Raw genomic sequence first — 17,684 nt, 5'->3', positions numbered from 1 at the left:
GAAAATCGTTGTCAACGAATGCCATTATCGATTAGTTGGTCTGATTACTTCACGGGGATTGTTTACATGTTACATGCTTCTTACATGCGCTTCATGAGGCACACATGCAAGGTCTCTCTCCCTCGCCACTCCACCCTGCCTCGCGCGCACAACACAGACTGTTTGGAGCACATTATCTTCTGTCCCTCATGCCCGCTCTTGATTCCGTGAGTTGTTTGAACTAATTTGCGGGCATCAGCGAACCGCTATCAATATGCCGCATACACGAAAATCACTCACCTTTCAGCACAATTCGCCGTTTTGAAATCAAAATCAAATTGATTAATTCAGGTGTGTCTGATTATTGTTGCCATGACTACTGAGGTCAAGCACACCTGAATTAATCAATTTGACCAATAATGGCAGACAGGAAACAAGGAGCTGGCTGAAGTTCAGGAAGTAGTGCAGCTGGGCATAAAGCCCATTGATAGGTAGATAGATAGTATGGAAGGCATTTTCTGCCAAAATTAAATAAATAAATTAAACGATAAAAATTTAAAATAAAACAAGTTTAACCATTTCATTACAGAAAATGGTACGCAGAATATGTGACAAAATTGATAATGAAATTAAATGATTTCATTTTCATTTTCACGGTGATAGTGCATCATCCCTGTCAAATTGAAAAATAAAATGCAATTGGTGATTTCACGTTTCATTTTCACTACAATCTCGAGGCAAGACTGCCAATATTAAAATGAAAAGGCAAAAGTGAAAAGAAACTGCAAATACAGTTTTCACAAAGCTTTTTATTAACATTCACGCTATAATAGTGACAGAAATCAAATTCAAATGTAAAGTTTAGTTTTAAATTTTAATCATTTTATTTCCTCTTTTATTTCACAGTTTTGATTTTCGTTTTCATTTTCAAAGACAACCTGTATGCAAATTATATGTTAATGAGTGGGTGTGGTTCGCAACGCCGTTGCGTGGAGGATGGAGGAGGGAAAATGTCGGTTATGACCAGTATAGCAGCAGAGTTAAACCAGCTTGCAAATATTTCGGATGATGATGACTTCATTTTGCTTCGAGTTCAAAGATTTACGTTACCGTCACATAATCAGCAGCAGTTGTACTAGAAACAGCCACGCAGCAGCTATTTTTTGATCATTTAATGCAGTTAATATCACACGCGGTGTGTTACAAATGTAGGCCTACATTAAATTACAAATAAAGTGCACAATATATATTTTACATGAAAAACGCTTTGCTGACTTTTACGATGTTACTACTAAACGTGGAAATGTAACTTAACCAGTCCGTGAAAACTGAAAAGGGTCCATTTTAAATATAATGTTACGTGCAACAAGGTGAAAGCTGTTCGCTTCAGTTCCGTACCTCATATGATGCTCTTTCATCCTCCGTCTGATGGTTCTCTCGCTCGCTCCGAATAAGTTTGCTACCTCTTGAGCAGTAAAACCATTTAGAAGATACATCCTTAGCGTTTCTAATGGGATGTCATACCTTGGACGACCCGGGCCGACGAGACTCCCCGGACAATTTACTGCCTGAAGGCACTGCACAACCTCACCTAGATTATTAACAACTAGATGATCAACATCGGAGTTTGTGACGGCTGCAAAGTGCCCAAGTGTGTCTAAGATAGATTCAACTCGAAGCAAAATGAAGTCATCATCATCCGAAATATTTGCAAGCTGGTTTAACTCTGCTGCTATACTGGTCATAACCGACATTTTCCCTCCTCCATCCTCCACGCAACGGCGTTGCGAACCACACCCACTCATTAACATATAATTTGCATACAGGTTGTCTTTGAAAATGAAAACGAAAATCAAAACTGTGAAATAAAAGAGGAAATAAAATGATTAAAATTTAAAACTAAACTTTACATTTGAATTTGATTTCTGTCACTATTATAGCGTGAATGTTAATAAAAAGCTTTGTGAAAACTGTATTTGCACCCAGATAGCAAACTGACATTGAATCAACGTGGAAATATGACATCGAAACAACGTTGATCTGACATTGTTTTGCTCATCGAATTAACGTTGAACCAACGTCAGATGCGTCATTCTTTCAAAACTAACGGAAAATCAACTTGAAATCAACGCGTTGTTTCAACGTTATGAAAGCAAACCAATTTTCGATTTCATTTAGCTTTGAAGAATGCCGCGTCTGACGTTGGTTCAACGTTAATTCGATGAGCAAATCAACGTTGTTTCAATGTCATGAGAGACGTCGTTTCCACGTTGATTCAATGTCAGTTTGCTGTCTGGGCAGTTTCTTTTCACTTTTGCCTTTTCATTTTAATATTGGCAGTCTTGCCTCGAGATTGTAGTGAAAATGAAACGTGAAATCACCAATTGCATTTTATTTTTCAATTTGACAGGGATGATGCACTATCACCGTGAAAATGAAAATGAAATCATTTAATTTCATTATCAATTTTGTCACATATTCTGCGTACCATTTTCTGTAATGAAATGGTTAAACTTGTTTTATTTTTAATTTTTATCGTTTAATTTATTTATTTAATTTTGGCAGAAAATGCCTTCCATAAGATAGGTCTATGGTTTCATAAAATGACTATCTTGCTAGTCTTTTATTGCTGTAACTTAATCACTTTCAACTGAGTCTGAGTGTCTGTTAGATCACAATACTAGAGTAGAGTCAGCGCACTATAATTGTTCTTCATGCGCACAGTAGCCTAACTGAAATTTAAAACTGTTAAAAGAAAAGGCTGAATAAACTATTGCATAGATACTGAATATTACACTTTGCATCGATATGTCTTTGTCTTTCCTTGGTGCTTTTAACTTTTCAATGCGGCGGACTCGAAGAGCTGCGCGCCGCCCTGTGACTCCGTGTTGCTTCAAGCGCATCATTCAGCGCTTGCGGTGCGCATAAGTTCATAAGTTCATAAGTGTTCAGCACTGTTTTGGAGTCTTTCACAATCATGTCATAATACTTTTGCGCAATGAAAGCTTATTAATAGCCTTTCTTGTTCTGTCCTAGCTATTATATGTTACTGCCTCACTAAACAGCCGTGCTGTACATTTAAAACAGCTGTGCATCTTATTTTTACGTTGTTATTTTACAACAATACAAAGAGCAATGTGTAACGTTTTACCAAATTTAGTGCTACACTTCTTGTCTCTTATTTGTTCCCCACTAAGGAATGTTTTTTTTTTTTTCACTAAATGTTTAGATTTTATAGAATTATTGTGCACTTGTGATTTTTCTAGGCTAAGTTTTGCTGAGTTATCCACTAATCTAGTTTACAATAGCATTTTTGTCATAGGTTATGGTCATATATATTTTTTATTTGTTGTTTTTCTTTATAATGAAGTTGTTTGTATTAAGTAGATTTTAACAAAATAGTCAATATCAAATCAATGAGGCCTCACCCTGCTCGCCACAACCCTGATTTAGGGTTTTATTTAGTTATAATAAACAAAAAAAATAAACATAATATTTATCCGATTAATCGGAAAAATAATCGTCCGATTAATCGATTATCAAAATAATTGTTAGTTGCAACCCTATCTACTATCGAGTATTTGACTATTTTAGTCAAAACATGATCATTGTTGGAATTAAAGAAAAGGCAAATGATCTGCTTGCCTGTAAAAATGAGATAAAAAAAAACAAATAAATAAGACTGATAAGAACATTGAATAAGGTGAATGAATGCAAAAACAAATTCTGTACAGGTTTTATTTCTATATAGTTGTGTAGTAAATTAATCTTACCGAATCATACTTTGACATTTTAGGTACATTTTTTGTTTAACCACTTCTTTAAAAAAATCTAAATGTAACTACAAAAATAATGCATTAATATTTGTGTCATAATTACACATCTCATACTAACTGGAAGGTCACTATAGTAGAAACAATGTTAATTCAATAAATACAAACAAACCTGCAGTCTTGTATCAAAAGATACATTTGTGTGATTCACTCTGGTGATCATAATCAAAGCAATACATCCTAAACTAAAACAAATGAAAATGTACAAAGCTTAAATCCAGTAAAAAAATTAAAATGTGTTATTTACAACAAAAGTACTTTTTTGCTCAGTATAGCTGTACAAGAAATGCCATTCATAATCATTTAGCAGATAGGACACAGTTCAGACTGATGCATGTTACCTGACCATCATTGTGTTTGACCAGCGTGTGGTTTGTAGCTCTCATGTGCATGAAAATGAGCTCATTTCTGCATAAGAAGTTCAGAAGAGGGACTGCATGTTTGATCAACGGCAGGAGGGCAGCGTGACTCTCTGCTCGTCCATCCTCTTGGCCTGTGAGCGCATGATGAGGCTGAAGAAGTCTTCATCTGGGACGGTGGGACCACGGGCGGAGGGCAGAGGAGCGGCACACCGCTGATCATCCAGACGGGACCCCTGAGGGAGACAGAATGAGATGAATGGATTATTTAACCAATGGACTTCAGCCATTTTTCCCCATTTATTTTCCTACAAGACGCCCATCTCTGGTTAACACAAACACATCGTCTCACCTGACACTTGACGAGCATGTCAAAGAACTGGTCGTCGGGTTCGGTGGCGTCTGTGCTGGCCATGACCTGGCTGAGGATCATCCGTCTGCTGCTAGTGCTGCTGTGTTCGGATAGGGTGTGCAGGCCGGGCAAACTGTTTCCTGTTCCTGCCCTCTGCTCGTCCAGCCTCCTGCCCTGAGCATTCGCCAACAGTCTGAGAAACGGCTCCTGACCCGGAGTTGCAGCCGACTCTGAGACTGCTAGAGAGAGACAGAGAAAATGACATTTTTATTGCCACTTGATTGTCAAATTAAAGAAAGTAATGTGAAAAGAGAGTGCCTAACATTTCCTGATGGTTGCGGGAGAGGTGGTGGGTGGGGAGGAGCTAGAATTGACAGACAGATGGCTCCTCCCATCCTGTACGGCACACCGCTGGTCATCCATCCTGTTGCTCTGGAAACGACTCAGTAAGTCAAAGAAACCCTCATCTCCTAACATGTCTGTACTTCCAGTCTGTGGGCAGAAAGGTCAAAGGTTAAAGAAAAAAAAACAACAACAACAACAACAACCTCTCAGTCCTCTTTGAAGAACTGAGAACACATGAAGTGCAATTAACTGTTCTCAAGAACAAACGGTTACCTCATTTTAACAATTTAACACAAAGAAATATTATTAGAGCAAGTTACTCTCCACATGATGCATTTCTTTCTTTATACTGTACATATAAAAAAGTTACAAAACTCTGTTTAAAGAGTAACTAAACCCTAAACCAACTTTTTTTAGTTAATGATCTGTAAGAATGGATCTTTATTAATACCAGTCATTGATTCGTGTAACTTTTTTGACATTTGTGTATAAAGTGTTCTGTTTCTACAAAATATGGTGTAAAAACGTCTTAGTGCTGCCCTCTTCAGGTTGAACAGTGGCTACTGCAGTTGAATTTTCCTATTGGATGTTCCGCACTTCGGTTTCAGCTCACCACGCTCTTGGTACGAGCGCCAGTATAAAAACCAGCTAGTTTCGTCAAAACCACTGTAGCGATTCAGGAGTTGGAATTGCGAGTATTGAAAACGATCAGGATAGAGTGTTTTAGCGTCTATTTTGTCCCCTCTATCTCCGCTGGGGTCTGCCCACTTTTTCAGCATTTGCCAGTGGGGGGAGTCAGGCTCTGACCTGGGGTTTAGTTACCCTTTAATTAAAATAAATCTGAAATAAAATATATATATTAAACTAACACTTGAATGAAACTTGAATACACTTGACTTACACTTTAATATACAGTAAATGTTGTATTGGCAACTAACTGAAATAAAACAAAAACTAATAAAAAAATGAAACAAAAACAAAAAGTTAAATATATATTTATATACAATAATAGTAAATAAATAATACTAAAATAACACTACTACCCAACAATGCAATAGATCTGACCAGCAAAAAATGTCTGTAGTTGATTGTGTTGTGAAAAATGGGCGTTACAAACCAGAAGGAGACCTTAACTTGAATGTGAGATTGTGGTTTACTGTGATCTACTTTGGTTATTAGTTAACGTGGTTATGTAGTCTGTGATGGTAATGTCAATTACGAAATTAGTAATTTTGGTAATACTTTACAGTAAGATCTCATTTTAGTTATTGCATTTTAGGGATAGTTCACCCAAATATGAAAATGCTGTCATTATTTACTCACTCTCGTGTTGTTCCAAACCTGTATGAGCACAAAGATGATATTTTCAATAATGTTGGTAACTAGACAGATGATGGTAGCCATTGACTTCAATAGTATTTTTCTTTCCTTCAATGGCCACAGTCAACTGTCTGGTTACCGATATCATTCAAAATATCTTTTGTATTCTACAGAATAAAGAAACTCACACAGGTTTGGACGAATTAAGCGTGAATAAATTATGACAAAAGTTTCATTTTTAGGTGAACTATGCCTTTAACTAACATGAACAAACTGTTTTTACAGCATTAGTTAACTTTTGTTAATGTTCAGTGCATTAACCGTTAACAGATGGAATGTAAAAAATGTATCAGTTAATTCTGAGATTAACATTTACAATGATTAATAAATGCAGTACAAGTATCGTTACCGTAATTTGAGTATTCTATTTGTTTTAGTAAATGTGCTGAAAGTACTTTGTTCTGTGGAGCTTCCCGTGTGTTGCTGGTATCCTGCAGGATTTTACTGGAGCTGCTCTGCAGCTTGTGCTTTTTTCCTCGGAAACGATTAACAAAAGAGAGCTTTGAGGACGACTTGGCCATTGTGGATTTGGACTGCTTGAAGAGGATGTCACTTGTCCACTTCTGACCCTGAAGGACAGAGATTCAATCAGAATACATGGATTTATGCTTGATGATGACTATACATATAGATTATGAATCAAATAAATACACTACTGACTGAATTAAGGGTACAGCGCAAGAAGGATTTTAACAATCAGCTGCACTCACATTCATGTTGATCTTGTCAGGTGTGAGTTTCAGCAGCTCTAGGTTCTCCATACTGTGCCGTCGGCTCATCCTGGGTCTGGCTCCTGGAAAAAAACAACAACAATACTGACTCAAGACAATGGCCAAAAACTTTCTTCATTACAACTTCATTATACAGAAGAGGCTGAGATGCTACTTCTGAAAGAAGTGCTGTACCGTGCAGGTTGTAGTCGATCTCTTTGTTCTCCGACAGGACTGAATTGTTTGTGCTGTAACTGAGGCCAAGGACCATCTGAAGATCAGAGACGTTCATGCGAGCAGTGAGCTCACCGCTACGATCTCCAGTCTGTATAAAAGACAATAAGGACATTTCTATAAAAAACAATCCATTTAACTATTGTTGTGTTTGCTTGCATTCAAAATGGCTAAAATCCTAATGTCTAGTCTATAGCTGTACGTACCTCTTTTGAGATAACTAAGTGCTTCTCTGCAAAGTGCATGGCCTGGTCATGATTCCCTAGTGCTGTATGTGCGTTTCCCAAACTCCAGCAGGCCCTTCCTTCACCGATCCTGCAAAAAAAAAAAAAAAAAAAAAACACATTCCCCATGATGTATGCAAATAATTATGCACAAATTTTGTGTGCAATTATGAATTCTTAGGTGGTCTTCTACTAATAATGCATGAAAGCACCTGTCGTTGAGGTCCTGAGCGATAATGAGATGTTTGAGATGGTAGTCGATAGCTCTCTCATAGTCCTGCAGCAGTGTGTATGTGTTACCCAGACTGTAGCAGGCCTGAGCCTCCACCGCCAGATCCTTCAGCTGCCGAGCCAACTGCAGAGCCTTCCTGCACTCACAACACTATCACTGTCAGAGCTCAGCCACAACCACAGCACAGGGTTTTTAAAATCAAATGTAAGACTTTAAGACCTGCACAAATAAAATAATATCGTATGATCAAACAAAAACCATGTCTTAAACTTAAATAAACAGGTTAGGGCACACATTCAACAACAAAACCGTGCAACCACAAGTTTAAAATACTCAAGACATGTTTTATTTCAATACAGCATATGCATATGTATTGAACTTGGTATATCAATTGGTATATCATATAACATGTATTGGTATCTCAATATCTATGAATGCGAGGTGGAATATTGGATTTTGCTAATATGATAAAGTGTTCAAAAAAAAAAAAATCAATACAAAGATTATTGTTCTGACGCTAATACAATCTACGCATCCACCTTATTCTGCGCCCGTTCTATTTCCCATGATTTCAACTGACTAAACGGTTTTCCACTTCCTGTTGAAGTATTGTTTACATAGAATGCTAGCACTCTAGTCCAGACCACTCATCTATATACAATGATATATTATATAGATCAGTGGTCCAAACATTAGAAAAATATCAGTTGACACATGCGTTTTATATTCACGGACATGACCGTTATGAAAGCGACTTTAAAACTTTCACTGAGATTTTAAAGAGAAACCACAAAGAAACCTTTCTTTAAAGTGAATTTCGTTTTTTATTATTTGAATCTTAATTTAAATCAATGTTTCATCAACCAATTGACTGGTTTTAATAAATAAGAGGTATATAAACAATAGATGATCACGACGGAGGCGACAGCGCGCAAACTGGACTTTGGTCTGAAACTTGGCGTAACGTTATGCCTAACCTCACAGAGGCCTGAGAAATATATAGACTATATGCATCTTTGAAAGGAAAGGTAGACAGGAGTCAAAGGGCTAATCAGCCTAACCTTTTAGTACTGTTCTGCAGTCGGGGTGATAGAAACTGTCGGATGTTTGCTGGATTAGGGAGATCGTGCAGTCATGCATCAGCTATCCTTTGGAAGTTACGAAGAAAAGAAAAACGTTCATTTTGTTTTTATCTGTGATTTAATAAAAAAATAACGTGATCAGATCACATTTGATGAATGTTTTTTTTTTTCGATTTAGTTTAGCGATGTGAGGATGACACAATCTAAAACACGGCAAAAAAAGCATAGACTAGATTCGAACCGGAAGTTGACAACCGGAGTCGTTGTCATGGCGGCACCCATTGTTTAGAGCAGAATAAGGTGGATATCAAACGTGTTAATACAATGGCCGTGGGAGTGATGGTAAAATTAAAATCTTTCTCTCTTCTGATGGCATTATCAATTTTTCTGTATTTTTAATGTAGTCTCGTATTAACCACTATAGAAGGTTACCCCACTATGATGACTTTCGCTAATGAGAAACATTTACTTTTCACATTTCGGGGTTTCTCAGAAGCGAAAGTCATTGTAGCGCAAAGACTTGGAGTATGTCTTTTCAGAAATAGAATGGGGAATCAGTTTACTGTCGGGGAATTTTTCTTGTCGCACCGCATCACGTGTAGACACTGATTATAATGGCATGTAACCTATAATGGCCGCTCTCTCTCTCTCTCTCAAAAAAAAAAAAAGTTTAAAAATATCACCCTCACCTGTAATGTTCTGCAGCCCTCTCAAACTCCCCAAGGAATATGCAAGCATTTCCAAGGTTGCAGTAAGCTCTCCTCTCTGCAGACCGGTCACCAAACTCTTTAGCGATAAGTAGACGCTGGAAGACAAACGGTTCACACACAGTGCAGTGTGAGTGCTTTTGCACTGCCTTACAGTTTCATTTATGACACAGAACACTTACCTGTTCATGAGAGGCCACTGCATCCCTGAAGTTTCCTAGCAGGTAGTATGTGTTCCCCAGGTTTCCGTAAGTTCTCCCCTGTGCTGCTCGGTCTCCAAGCTCCTTCACAATACGCAGGTCCGCCCTAAACAATTGATGAGAGGAAAGAGGATGTAAATACTCTGTACCACTCTTGCTAACAGTGTCCACTTATGTGAGTGTTGGTGGGAGATTTACTCGTAGTATTCAGAGGCTTTTTGAAGTGCTGTCGTGACCTCCTCAGGTAAGTCTCCAGGTTCTGCTCCGCTCCAGCAGACACTCTTTCCCTTGGCGTGGAACACATTTCCAAAATTATAAAGTGCTCTGGCCTGCCCCACCTGTAGTAAAAAAGCCAATTAAATAAGAGAAACAAACAAACAAAAACACTACGTAATACTAAGCATGTGAACCTTAGATGTTAATCTCCAAGTACCTTCACAGAACTTGCTCTAATTAAGCTCTTTTGGGTAAACCACAAGTCATTTATTCATGAGATTCACACAATTGTATAACAAAGAGTTTTATATAATTAAAGCATTAAAGGGTTAGTTCACCCAAAAATGAAAATTAAGTCATTAATTACTCACCCCCATGCTGTACCAACCCCGTAAGACCTTCGTTCGTCTTCGGAACACAAATGAAGATATTTTTGATTAAATTTGAGAGCTGTATAACTACCACATTGGCTCCTAAAGGACTGCCTCTTGACGGCCCAAAAAGTCAATGAAGAAAATGTTTAAATATCCCAAGTGACTACCGTGGCTCAACTATATGTTTATCAAGCGACGCGAATACTTTTTGTGCGAAAAAACAAACAAAAATAACGAGTTTATTCGACTATTTCTTTTCTTCCTTGTAGGCCAGAACGAGACTTCCTTAGATTTCCACGACGCATGCGCGAGAATTGCGATCTGAAGTAGTGTAAGCTGGTGTGAGCAGATCGCAATTCTCGCGCATGCGTCATGGAAATCTAAGGAAGTCTCGTTCTGGCCTACAAGGAAGAAAAGAAATAGTCGAATAAACTCGTTATTTTTGTTTGTTTTTTCGCACAAAAAGTATTCGTGTCGCTTGATAAACATATAGTTGAGCCACGGTAGTCACTTGGGATATTTAAACATTTTCTTCATTGACTTTCTGGGCCGTCAAGAGGCAGTCCCTTAGGAGCCAATGTGGTAGTTATACAGCTCTCAAATTTAATCAAAAATATCTTCATTTGTGTTCCGAAGACGAACGAAGGTCTTACGGGGTTGGTACAGCATGGGGGTGAGTAATTAATGACTTAATTTTCATTTTTGGGTGAACTAACCCTTTAAAGGGATAGTTCATCCTTTCATTTATTACTCACCCACATGTCGTTCCAAACCCATAAGGCTTTTATTAATCTTTAAAACCCAAAATGAAGACCTTTTGATGATATCTGAGAGCTTTGTGTCCTTCCATTGACACAACTACCACTTTGACGCTTTAAAAAGTTCATAAAGAAGAGACTCGATCGCTTATATGATGAACAGATACAATTTAGGTTTTTATTCACATTGGGGTGAACTATCCCTTTAACCAGATCCTGTCTGCATCTATTAATTTACTGATTGTTAACGCATTTGATTTGTTTTTGTCAGTTTACAAGCTCATTTTTCCAAACAATTTCGGGACTAATATTATTGCCTCATCAGGAGGAATTGCTAGTCAGTGTTTTTCATTTGCAGTCGCTTTAGATGAAAGCATCATTGAATAACGCTAAATGAATAAATGTAAAATGTAATATATTCCATTATGATAAGTTATGGTCTATTGTGTTGATTAAATAGATCACTCACCTTGTCACCCAATTCCCTGGTAATATCTAAATGTCTCTGGCAGCAGACCACTGCCTCATCAAAGCGTCCCAAAACCTTTAATGTGTTCCCCAGGTTACCGCTGGCTTTGGCCTCACCAAGCCGATCCCCGGTGGACCTGAGAGAACAAAGCAGTACTTAGTGCTGTCAATAACATTCAATACAGTTATTTATACAATTATCATTAAAAACAATCATTTAGGGGTTGATTCAGAATTCGTGATGTCTGGGCATGCGCACACACAAAACTTCACACAAAGTGAGTGTACCAAATTGAGTTCTCTTTCGCACTTTCTTGCACTTTAATATTTAAATTGGCGAGGCTTAAAAACACATGCAAAAGACTGTTGTGACGATACAGGACTGGCCTGATCGGGACAGTGACAGTTCTGTCAATTGTACTAAGCGTCATACACGCTGGAACCGTGCATTCGAGTATTGTGGAGCCCTGCTATATTTTGTACAGGTTTCATTTTGTTTTAGCAAGTATTTAATTATTTTACCCAGAGAAAAACATTGGTGTATGCAGCAGACATACAACTCAGTGCCTTGCCTTCACACAGTTAAACAAAACAATTGGTAATCTTACTAGCCCCAAATGGTTACTGGCATACATCATTGCTAAAAAGTAGTTTGAGCATACCTAGTTAGTGTAAGATCATGGTGGTGGAACTCCAGAGCTTTACTGTAGTCTTGCAAGTGGAAGTAGGCATTGCCCAGCTGACTGTAGATGGCGCTTAGAACCTGCAGGTCTTCTGTGCCAACCTGCATGGCGGCCTCGAAGAAAGAAACGCCAGCGCCGTAATCCCCGACCTTGCACAGACGCTCCCCCTCCAGAGCCAGGTCCAAACAGGATGCCTCCATCCTGCAGAGGGCAGCACAATTGTTTATTGTAGACAAGCTTATTAATGTCTCAGCATGAACATCAGTAGAAATAAAACAAGGTAGGATGCGGCCATTTTGGACAAAAAACCCACATAGTGCAAAGGACAACGCTCCATTGAGAAATCTGACATATTCATTTACAATCACTGGGAAAATTCAACTAAATGATATGAAATGGCTGCCATGACAAGCTATTGATTCCTTTGTGGTAGGAATATGTGCACATCATGCAAGATCAATTTCTAGATATAATTTTTTATATTTTTAAAAAGTTGGAACCTCAAATGAGAGAGTAATTAATTTTCTCTCTATTTCTTATGTAAACCAAGAAAATATAAAAAGTAAAACGTATTATTGTGGCCTTGTAATTGGATACAATTTATAAATCAAAGAATAACAATGGTATGGGTTTTTTTTTTTGCACACATTTTCAGGTTGATTTTAGGCTTTTCATATTTCATTAGTGGCACTGATATGTTATGTACATATACGTCAATCACACATCCATGGATTATTCTCCTGTTAGTATTATCAATCTAATACTGGTCAGCATATGATCCTTAAAACTGCTTGCAGCTTAATTTAATCTAACAAGTTGAATGGTAAAAAGACTCAAAAGAAATTATACAACAATCAACGTGATACTGCATGATACATGTGGCGTTGCAAATATTTAACCACTATTTCATGGTAGATTATTCCCTACACATAATAACAACTAGTATGTTAGAGTAGTTTATAGAGGCCCTACCTGGTGCCTCCCCGTCTCACACAACCAAAGAAAACTGGACATGTGAAAGGCATCTACAATGCTTTGTTCTTTAAAAAGTCTTCTGATGGGGCTGTAATCTCCAAAACCAACCGTCCCAAACATACAAACATCACGATGAGGCTGCCAGTCAACTCAATTCTTCAGCAAGAATTACACTAGACTCAAATGATTTTTAAAAGAATATTCTACACAGCAGTTGTCCATCATACAACGTCACATTGGACGTCTTTGAGGGCAGAGGTTGAAGATGGCTTTGGCAAAAACTGTCATGCTCAGCACTTAAACGGCTAATCTGATTGTGTTTCTGCTTTCCACTGTCGAGTGTGATTAGCGCACACCGAGAGAGGAATACAAGTGAGATTAGACCCGCTGCGTTTGCTTCTGATGTCATGAAACTTGCAACGCAAAGATTATTTCATCAGACAGGACTGATCAACACACTACACCATAAAAAATGTAATCATTTGGTATAAAAGATGCTCAGAAATAGCAAATGTAGTTATAAACTTATCTCTGAAAATTAATGTAAATTAGTTTGATTATTATAAACCTCACGTAACTCAAATCCATTTAGTTTGTACCACGGATTCACAAACTAATAATACGTCTATGCTTAGAGATGGCCTAGGCTATAATTGGCTTTGAGTGACAGATGTTTGCCGAGGACTGACGAAAAGATAAAAACCAACACAACTCAAGGGTTGCAGAACAGAATATAGGCAATCATCATAAATTATTTAAACGTTATTAAATATTGAGCAAATTACTTGCTTTCTCTCATACACACACACAATAAAATTTCACATTTATACCACTTTTAAGTTAAAATGAAGACCTTATTTCAGATGCAAAATTTGTTTTTTATTTTGCCACTAGATCTCTTTCACAATATCAGATCATTCAAATTCAATCAAACACATTCCCAATTAAAACTTAATTTTCAAAAACAAAGGGAGATGAAGTAATGGCAATAATTAGCAATGATTTATTGAATTAATGAAAGGTTTAATTTACTTGTATCCTTATTTTGGTGGAAACAAAGGACATATTTGTAACCTGTTACAGTGCTACAATACAGTGCTATATAAAAACTCTATGATTAAGTGATATGCAAAAACTATTTTGGTCCACTTTTGATACTACGCATGAAAAAGTGTCTTAAATGAGTTAATACTGGACCTTAAAAGGCGCATTTCAACTACAAGAAAAAGTAATTCAAGTGTCACATGCCTACCTGTAGTGGACAAAGGTTCGGTTCTCATTCTGCATGCTAACCACTGCACTGCTCACAGCCATTGAAGAGCATTATGAAGTAGGCCTACTGATCCCAGCCAAGTCCAGAAAGTAATCCATCAGAGAAGAATAGTGAATTGAATTCCAGACAAAACACTTGGAACTTTAGTTTTTGCATACACTTCCAAAGTCTTTGATGTTTTCCAGTGGCAGAGTCCAGTGCGCTACAGATGAGCTTATCCAGACTTATATTCACCACAGCAGTGGGTCTGGGAAGTGTGTGTTTGTGTGTGTTGTTGTGTGTTTTGTCCAGGATGTTCTTCCGGAGCTCTGTGTGAAGAGAACACAAGATGTCGAGTGTGAACCCTCATTCTATGCGTAATGCCATGGTAACACCCACTGAGCGGCAGACACATGCAAGGGAGGCAGATATTAAGTGTGTGTGTGTGAGCAGCGATGTGTATGTGAAAGCTAAACCAAGGGATCCCAACAGCAAGAGAGAAAGCAAGAGCAATCAGCCCATAAACACAGCTGATTATCTGCCATGCATGCGGGCCAGTACCAAAGCATGAAAAAACATGTTCTTGTTTGCAACAAGAAAATAGTTTTATTCACCTTTCTCTTACAAATCCACACAGATGTAAAAGAAATAGGAAAAAGACCATTTTAAACTCTGATGATGAGTGTCGGTTACTTTCAAAAATATTACACCTCTGTGACATTTGGAAAGCTGGTTTGTCATTGCCAAACTAATCCAGAAACAAGATAATCAGCTTGAGGAACCATAGAGACATGTTCACTAAAACATTAAATCTATATAATTATATTTGTGCAAATACACAAATGCACAATGTGTTGATGTGGTCTGTCATATTTTCTACTACTAGTCAAGCGCATAAAGTCACAATGAAATGGAACTCGCAACAGATCTTTCTTCAGTAAGCTGACATACTTTTTTTGAGTGTAACAGATTACTGTAAATGAAAACAATTGAACCACAAGGACATAGTTCAATCCATTGGCTGTTGATTAGATATTGAAATGTGGGTGTTGAACTCAATTTAATGTGCACTTTGCAGTAGATTGTGGAGAGGCATGATATAAGCAGATTAAAAGATTGGAGAAGTCCAGCATACGTGAAATATTGAAACAAAATTAAACATTTGAATCATTCACAATGAGATTGATAACATGCCTAACAAATATAGAATAACAAAATAGGCTGAATTTACATTACAAGGTGACTTTAATGTGTTTTAAATTTAAAATCAACATGAAACATTTGCTTTATTACTTATACTGGAAACAGGATATTAAATGGGCGGGTGGCAGGACTTCTAAAGTAAAAATCCCATTAATTTTCTTAAAAGGGAAATGGACTGTTAAAGACAGATCTACTACTACAAGCTACAAGGTTGTACTTGTTAGTCAATGTATTTGGTTTTGCTGAAGCCATCTGCCCACATTATTTCAACTTATTTTAACATAATTGTGTTTACAGAATGCTGACAAGAAAGTAAATTACCCATGATTCTACAGAGAAATCTCCACCAATCAGAGAATTGAGAACACTGACTCACCTATTCCCATTTTCTATGAATAATTGCAAATGATGTAGCTAATAATAGAGTAATCTCCCTATTTTCTCAAACTACTTCAAAATGTATGGAATGCTTTTTGGAATTGTAGTTCTTTCCTTCATTAAAACAATTGTATACAGTCATATTTTCAAATATATTTAAGATTGTAAAGATGAGATTCATCTCATTGTTGGTTGTTTTGGTTCATGCTTATAACTTTTAATGGAACACAATTCTTGTGGAACCAAAGCTGCCAAAAAAAGAGAGCTCAGTTGAAACTCCCTGACTTAGGCCTAAGTTTAAACAACAAGACCGAAACCCTTGGTAAAATGGTAAATGGGAAAGAGCAATATTTTCTGACGACGACAACAACATACACTCTCAGTCTCACACAGCATTTGAGCCAAAGACCTTCAAATCCAATGTTTTTTCTTTTTTTTTTCCATTCTGAAGAACAAAATGAACACCAAAACATCAGAGTCAGTTACAAAACTGGTTTGTGTGTCATAATTCTAACAGAAAAAAACAGCTGTGTGCTTCTCATAGTACCTCACACACAGTATCTTGACAAGATGAGGCATGAATAGAGGTTAGAAAGACAAAGCTTGTAGAAAAACACAAGCTGCACCTTCCATGACACACAGGAAGCTATGATGACTTCACTGTCATCATATTATGCATGACTGTCACTTGACAGCTGTTACTGGTGTGTACAAGGGGTCTTTAAAACCTTTTTAAGCAGTAAACATTCCTCAAATTCAACAAATTTTTCCATTGCATTGTGCCAGGAGGATAGGTATGTTGGCCATGTTAGCATTTTGAATACGAATATTGTATAAAGATAACTTAGATAGCTAGACAGGTAGATGTTTGAAAGTTAATAAAGAATAGAAACTGTACTGCCCAACCAAAACCCATAATTCTGAAAAAGTAACAATAGCACGGGGTCAGTCGTTATTCATAAAGCAGTAACGTTAGTCTCACCCATGTCTCACTCCCAAAGCAAATAGTAAAAGAAAGCCCAGGATTAAGCACAATATTTATTCTATCGAAACTGGAGGTATAGAGCACGCAAAAACACCAAGCTTGAACATGCGTAACACCGACTTCTGTAACTTAATGTAGCTACAAACCCAAACAAAACCAGAGAGGAAAAGCACAAAAATTGCAATATTGCTTGTAGTATAATCCAAACGTATTACCATACATTACCTCTAGGGCACAGGAGAATTTTGTTTTTCAATAGATAAAACAACCAGTGTTCCATTTTTTATGAAATCGTAATATGCAAGATCTCCGAGCGCGCTGAAGTTTAAAATTCGGCTTTTCAGTTGATACAGTATGATCAGTTTGTAATGACGTGCTAGTCTGTCTTAACGGCCGTTACGGGCCAAACTTCAGTCATACTCACTTAAACTTCGATTCCCACCACCAATCCTTCTCTCGGTTCCTCGTTTTACAACCAACAGAATCAATAAAACAAATCAGTTAAATCCGAACATGTTGTAAGAACCGATGAACTAAAACTGTTCGCGTTTAAATTTCTTTTGACTTCAAAGCAGTTTAGACTTTAGAGACCTTTTTTACACAAACCCGGACAAAGGGGGCGTGCCGATTCGTGGTTGTAACTCGAGTGACCAATCAGAGCCCATAATTCAAATATAACCACTCCCCGTATGAATCACCAATGAAATTTGAATGTTTTATCGTTCTACTTTTTGTCGAAAAACACATTTATTCAG

General features: G+C 37.4%; 1 protein-coding gene across 3 annotated transcripts; it reads right to left on the bottom strand.

The window, feature by feature from the left end:
• Positions 1 to 3,700: 3,700 nt before the first annotated feature.
• Positions 3,701 to 17,566, bottom strand: gpsm2 (G protein signaling modulator 2). 3 transcript variants are annotated; one of them, XM_039657602.2, is made up of 15 exons: positions 17,354 to 17,566; positions 14,364 to 14,692; positions 12,116 to 12,337; positions 11,455 to 11,590; positions 9,836 to 9,975; positions 9,620 to 9,743; positions 9,420 to 9,535; positions 7,629 to 7,784; positions 7,399 to 7,507; positions 7,154 to 7,283; positions 6,959 to 7,041; positions 6,644 to 6,817; positions 4,847 to 5,015; positions 4,524 to 4,762; positions 3,701 to 4,407 (listed from the first exon to the last, which is right to left on the bottom strand). In XM_039657602.2, exons 2-15 carry the CDS (start codon positions 14,423 to 14,425, stop codon positions 4,258 to 4,260), a joined length of 2,010 nt encoding a protein of 669 aa, XP_039513536.2. In that variant the 5' UTR covers positions 14,426 to 14,692; positions 17,354 to 17,566; the 3' UTR covers positions 3,701 to 4,257. The 3 variants fall into 3 exon arrangements, with proteins under 3 accessions (XP_039513536.2, XP_039513537.2, XP_088987198.1); XM_039657603.2 differs by having other exon boundaries at positions 4,524 to 4,759; XM_089131072.1 differs by lacking the exon at positions 14,364 to 14,692 and having other exon boundaries at positions 17,354 to 17,510.
• Between the last annotated feature and the right edge of the window lie 118 nt (positions 17,567 to 17,684).

Source organism: Pimephales promelas, chromosome 5 (genome assembly GCF_988280905.1).
Source record: "Pimephales promelas chromosome 5, fPimPro1.hap1.1, whole genome shotgun sequence".
NCBI classification, from domain to species: Eukaryota; Metazoa; Chordata; class Actinopteri; order Cypriniformes; family Leuciscidae; genus Pimephales; species Pimephales promelas.
Note: the sequence above shows the minus strand (reverse complement) of the source record. Positions and strands in the feature narration are given on the sequence as shown.

Coding starts and splice junctions, on each gene's coding strand:
- gpsm2 (XM_039657602.2), bottom strand. CDS start 14,425: ATGGCTGTGAGCAGTGCAGTGGTTAGCATGCAGAATGAGAACCGAACC. Junction 9,744..9,835: donor AAAGCCTCTGAATACTACGA/GTAAATCTCCCA, acceptor TCAATTGTTTAG/GGCGGACCTGCGTATTGTGA. Junction 7,785..9,419: donor AGGGCTGCAGAACATTACAG/GTGAGGGTGATA, acceptor TTGTGAGTGCAG/GAAGGCTCTGCAGTTGGCTC.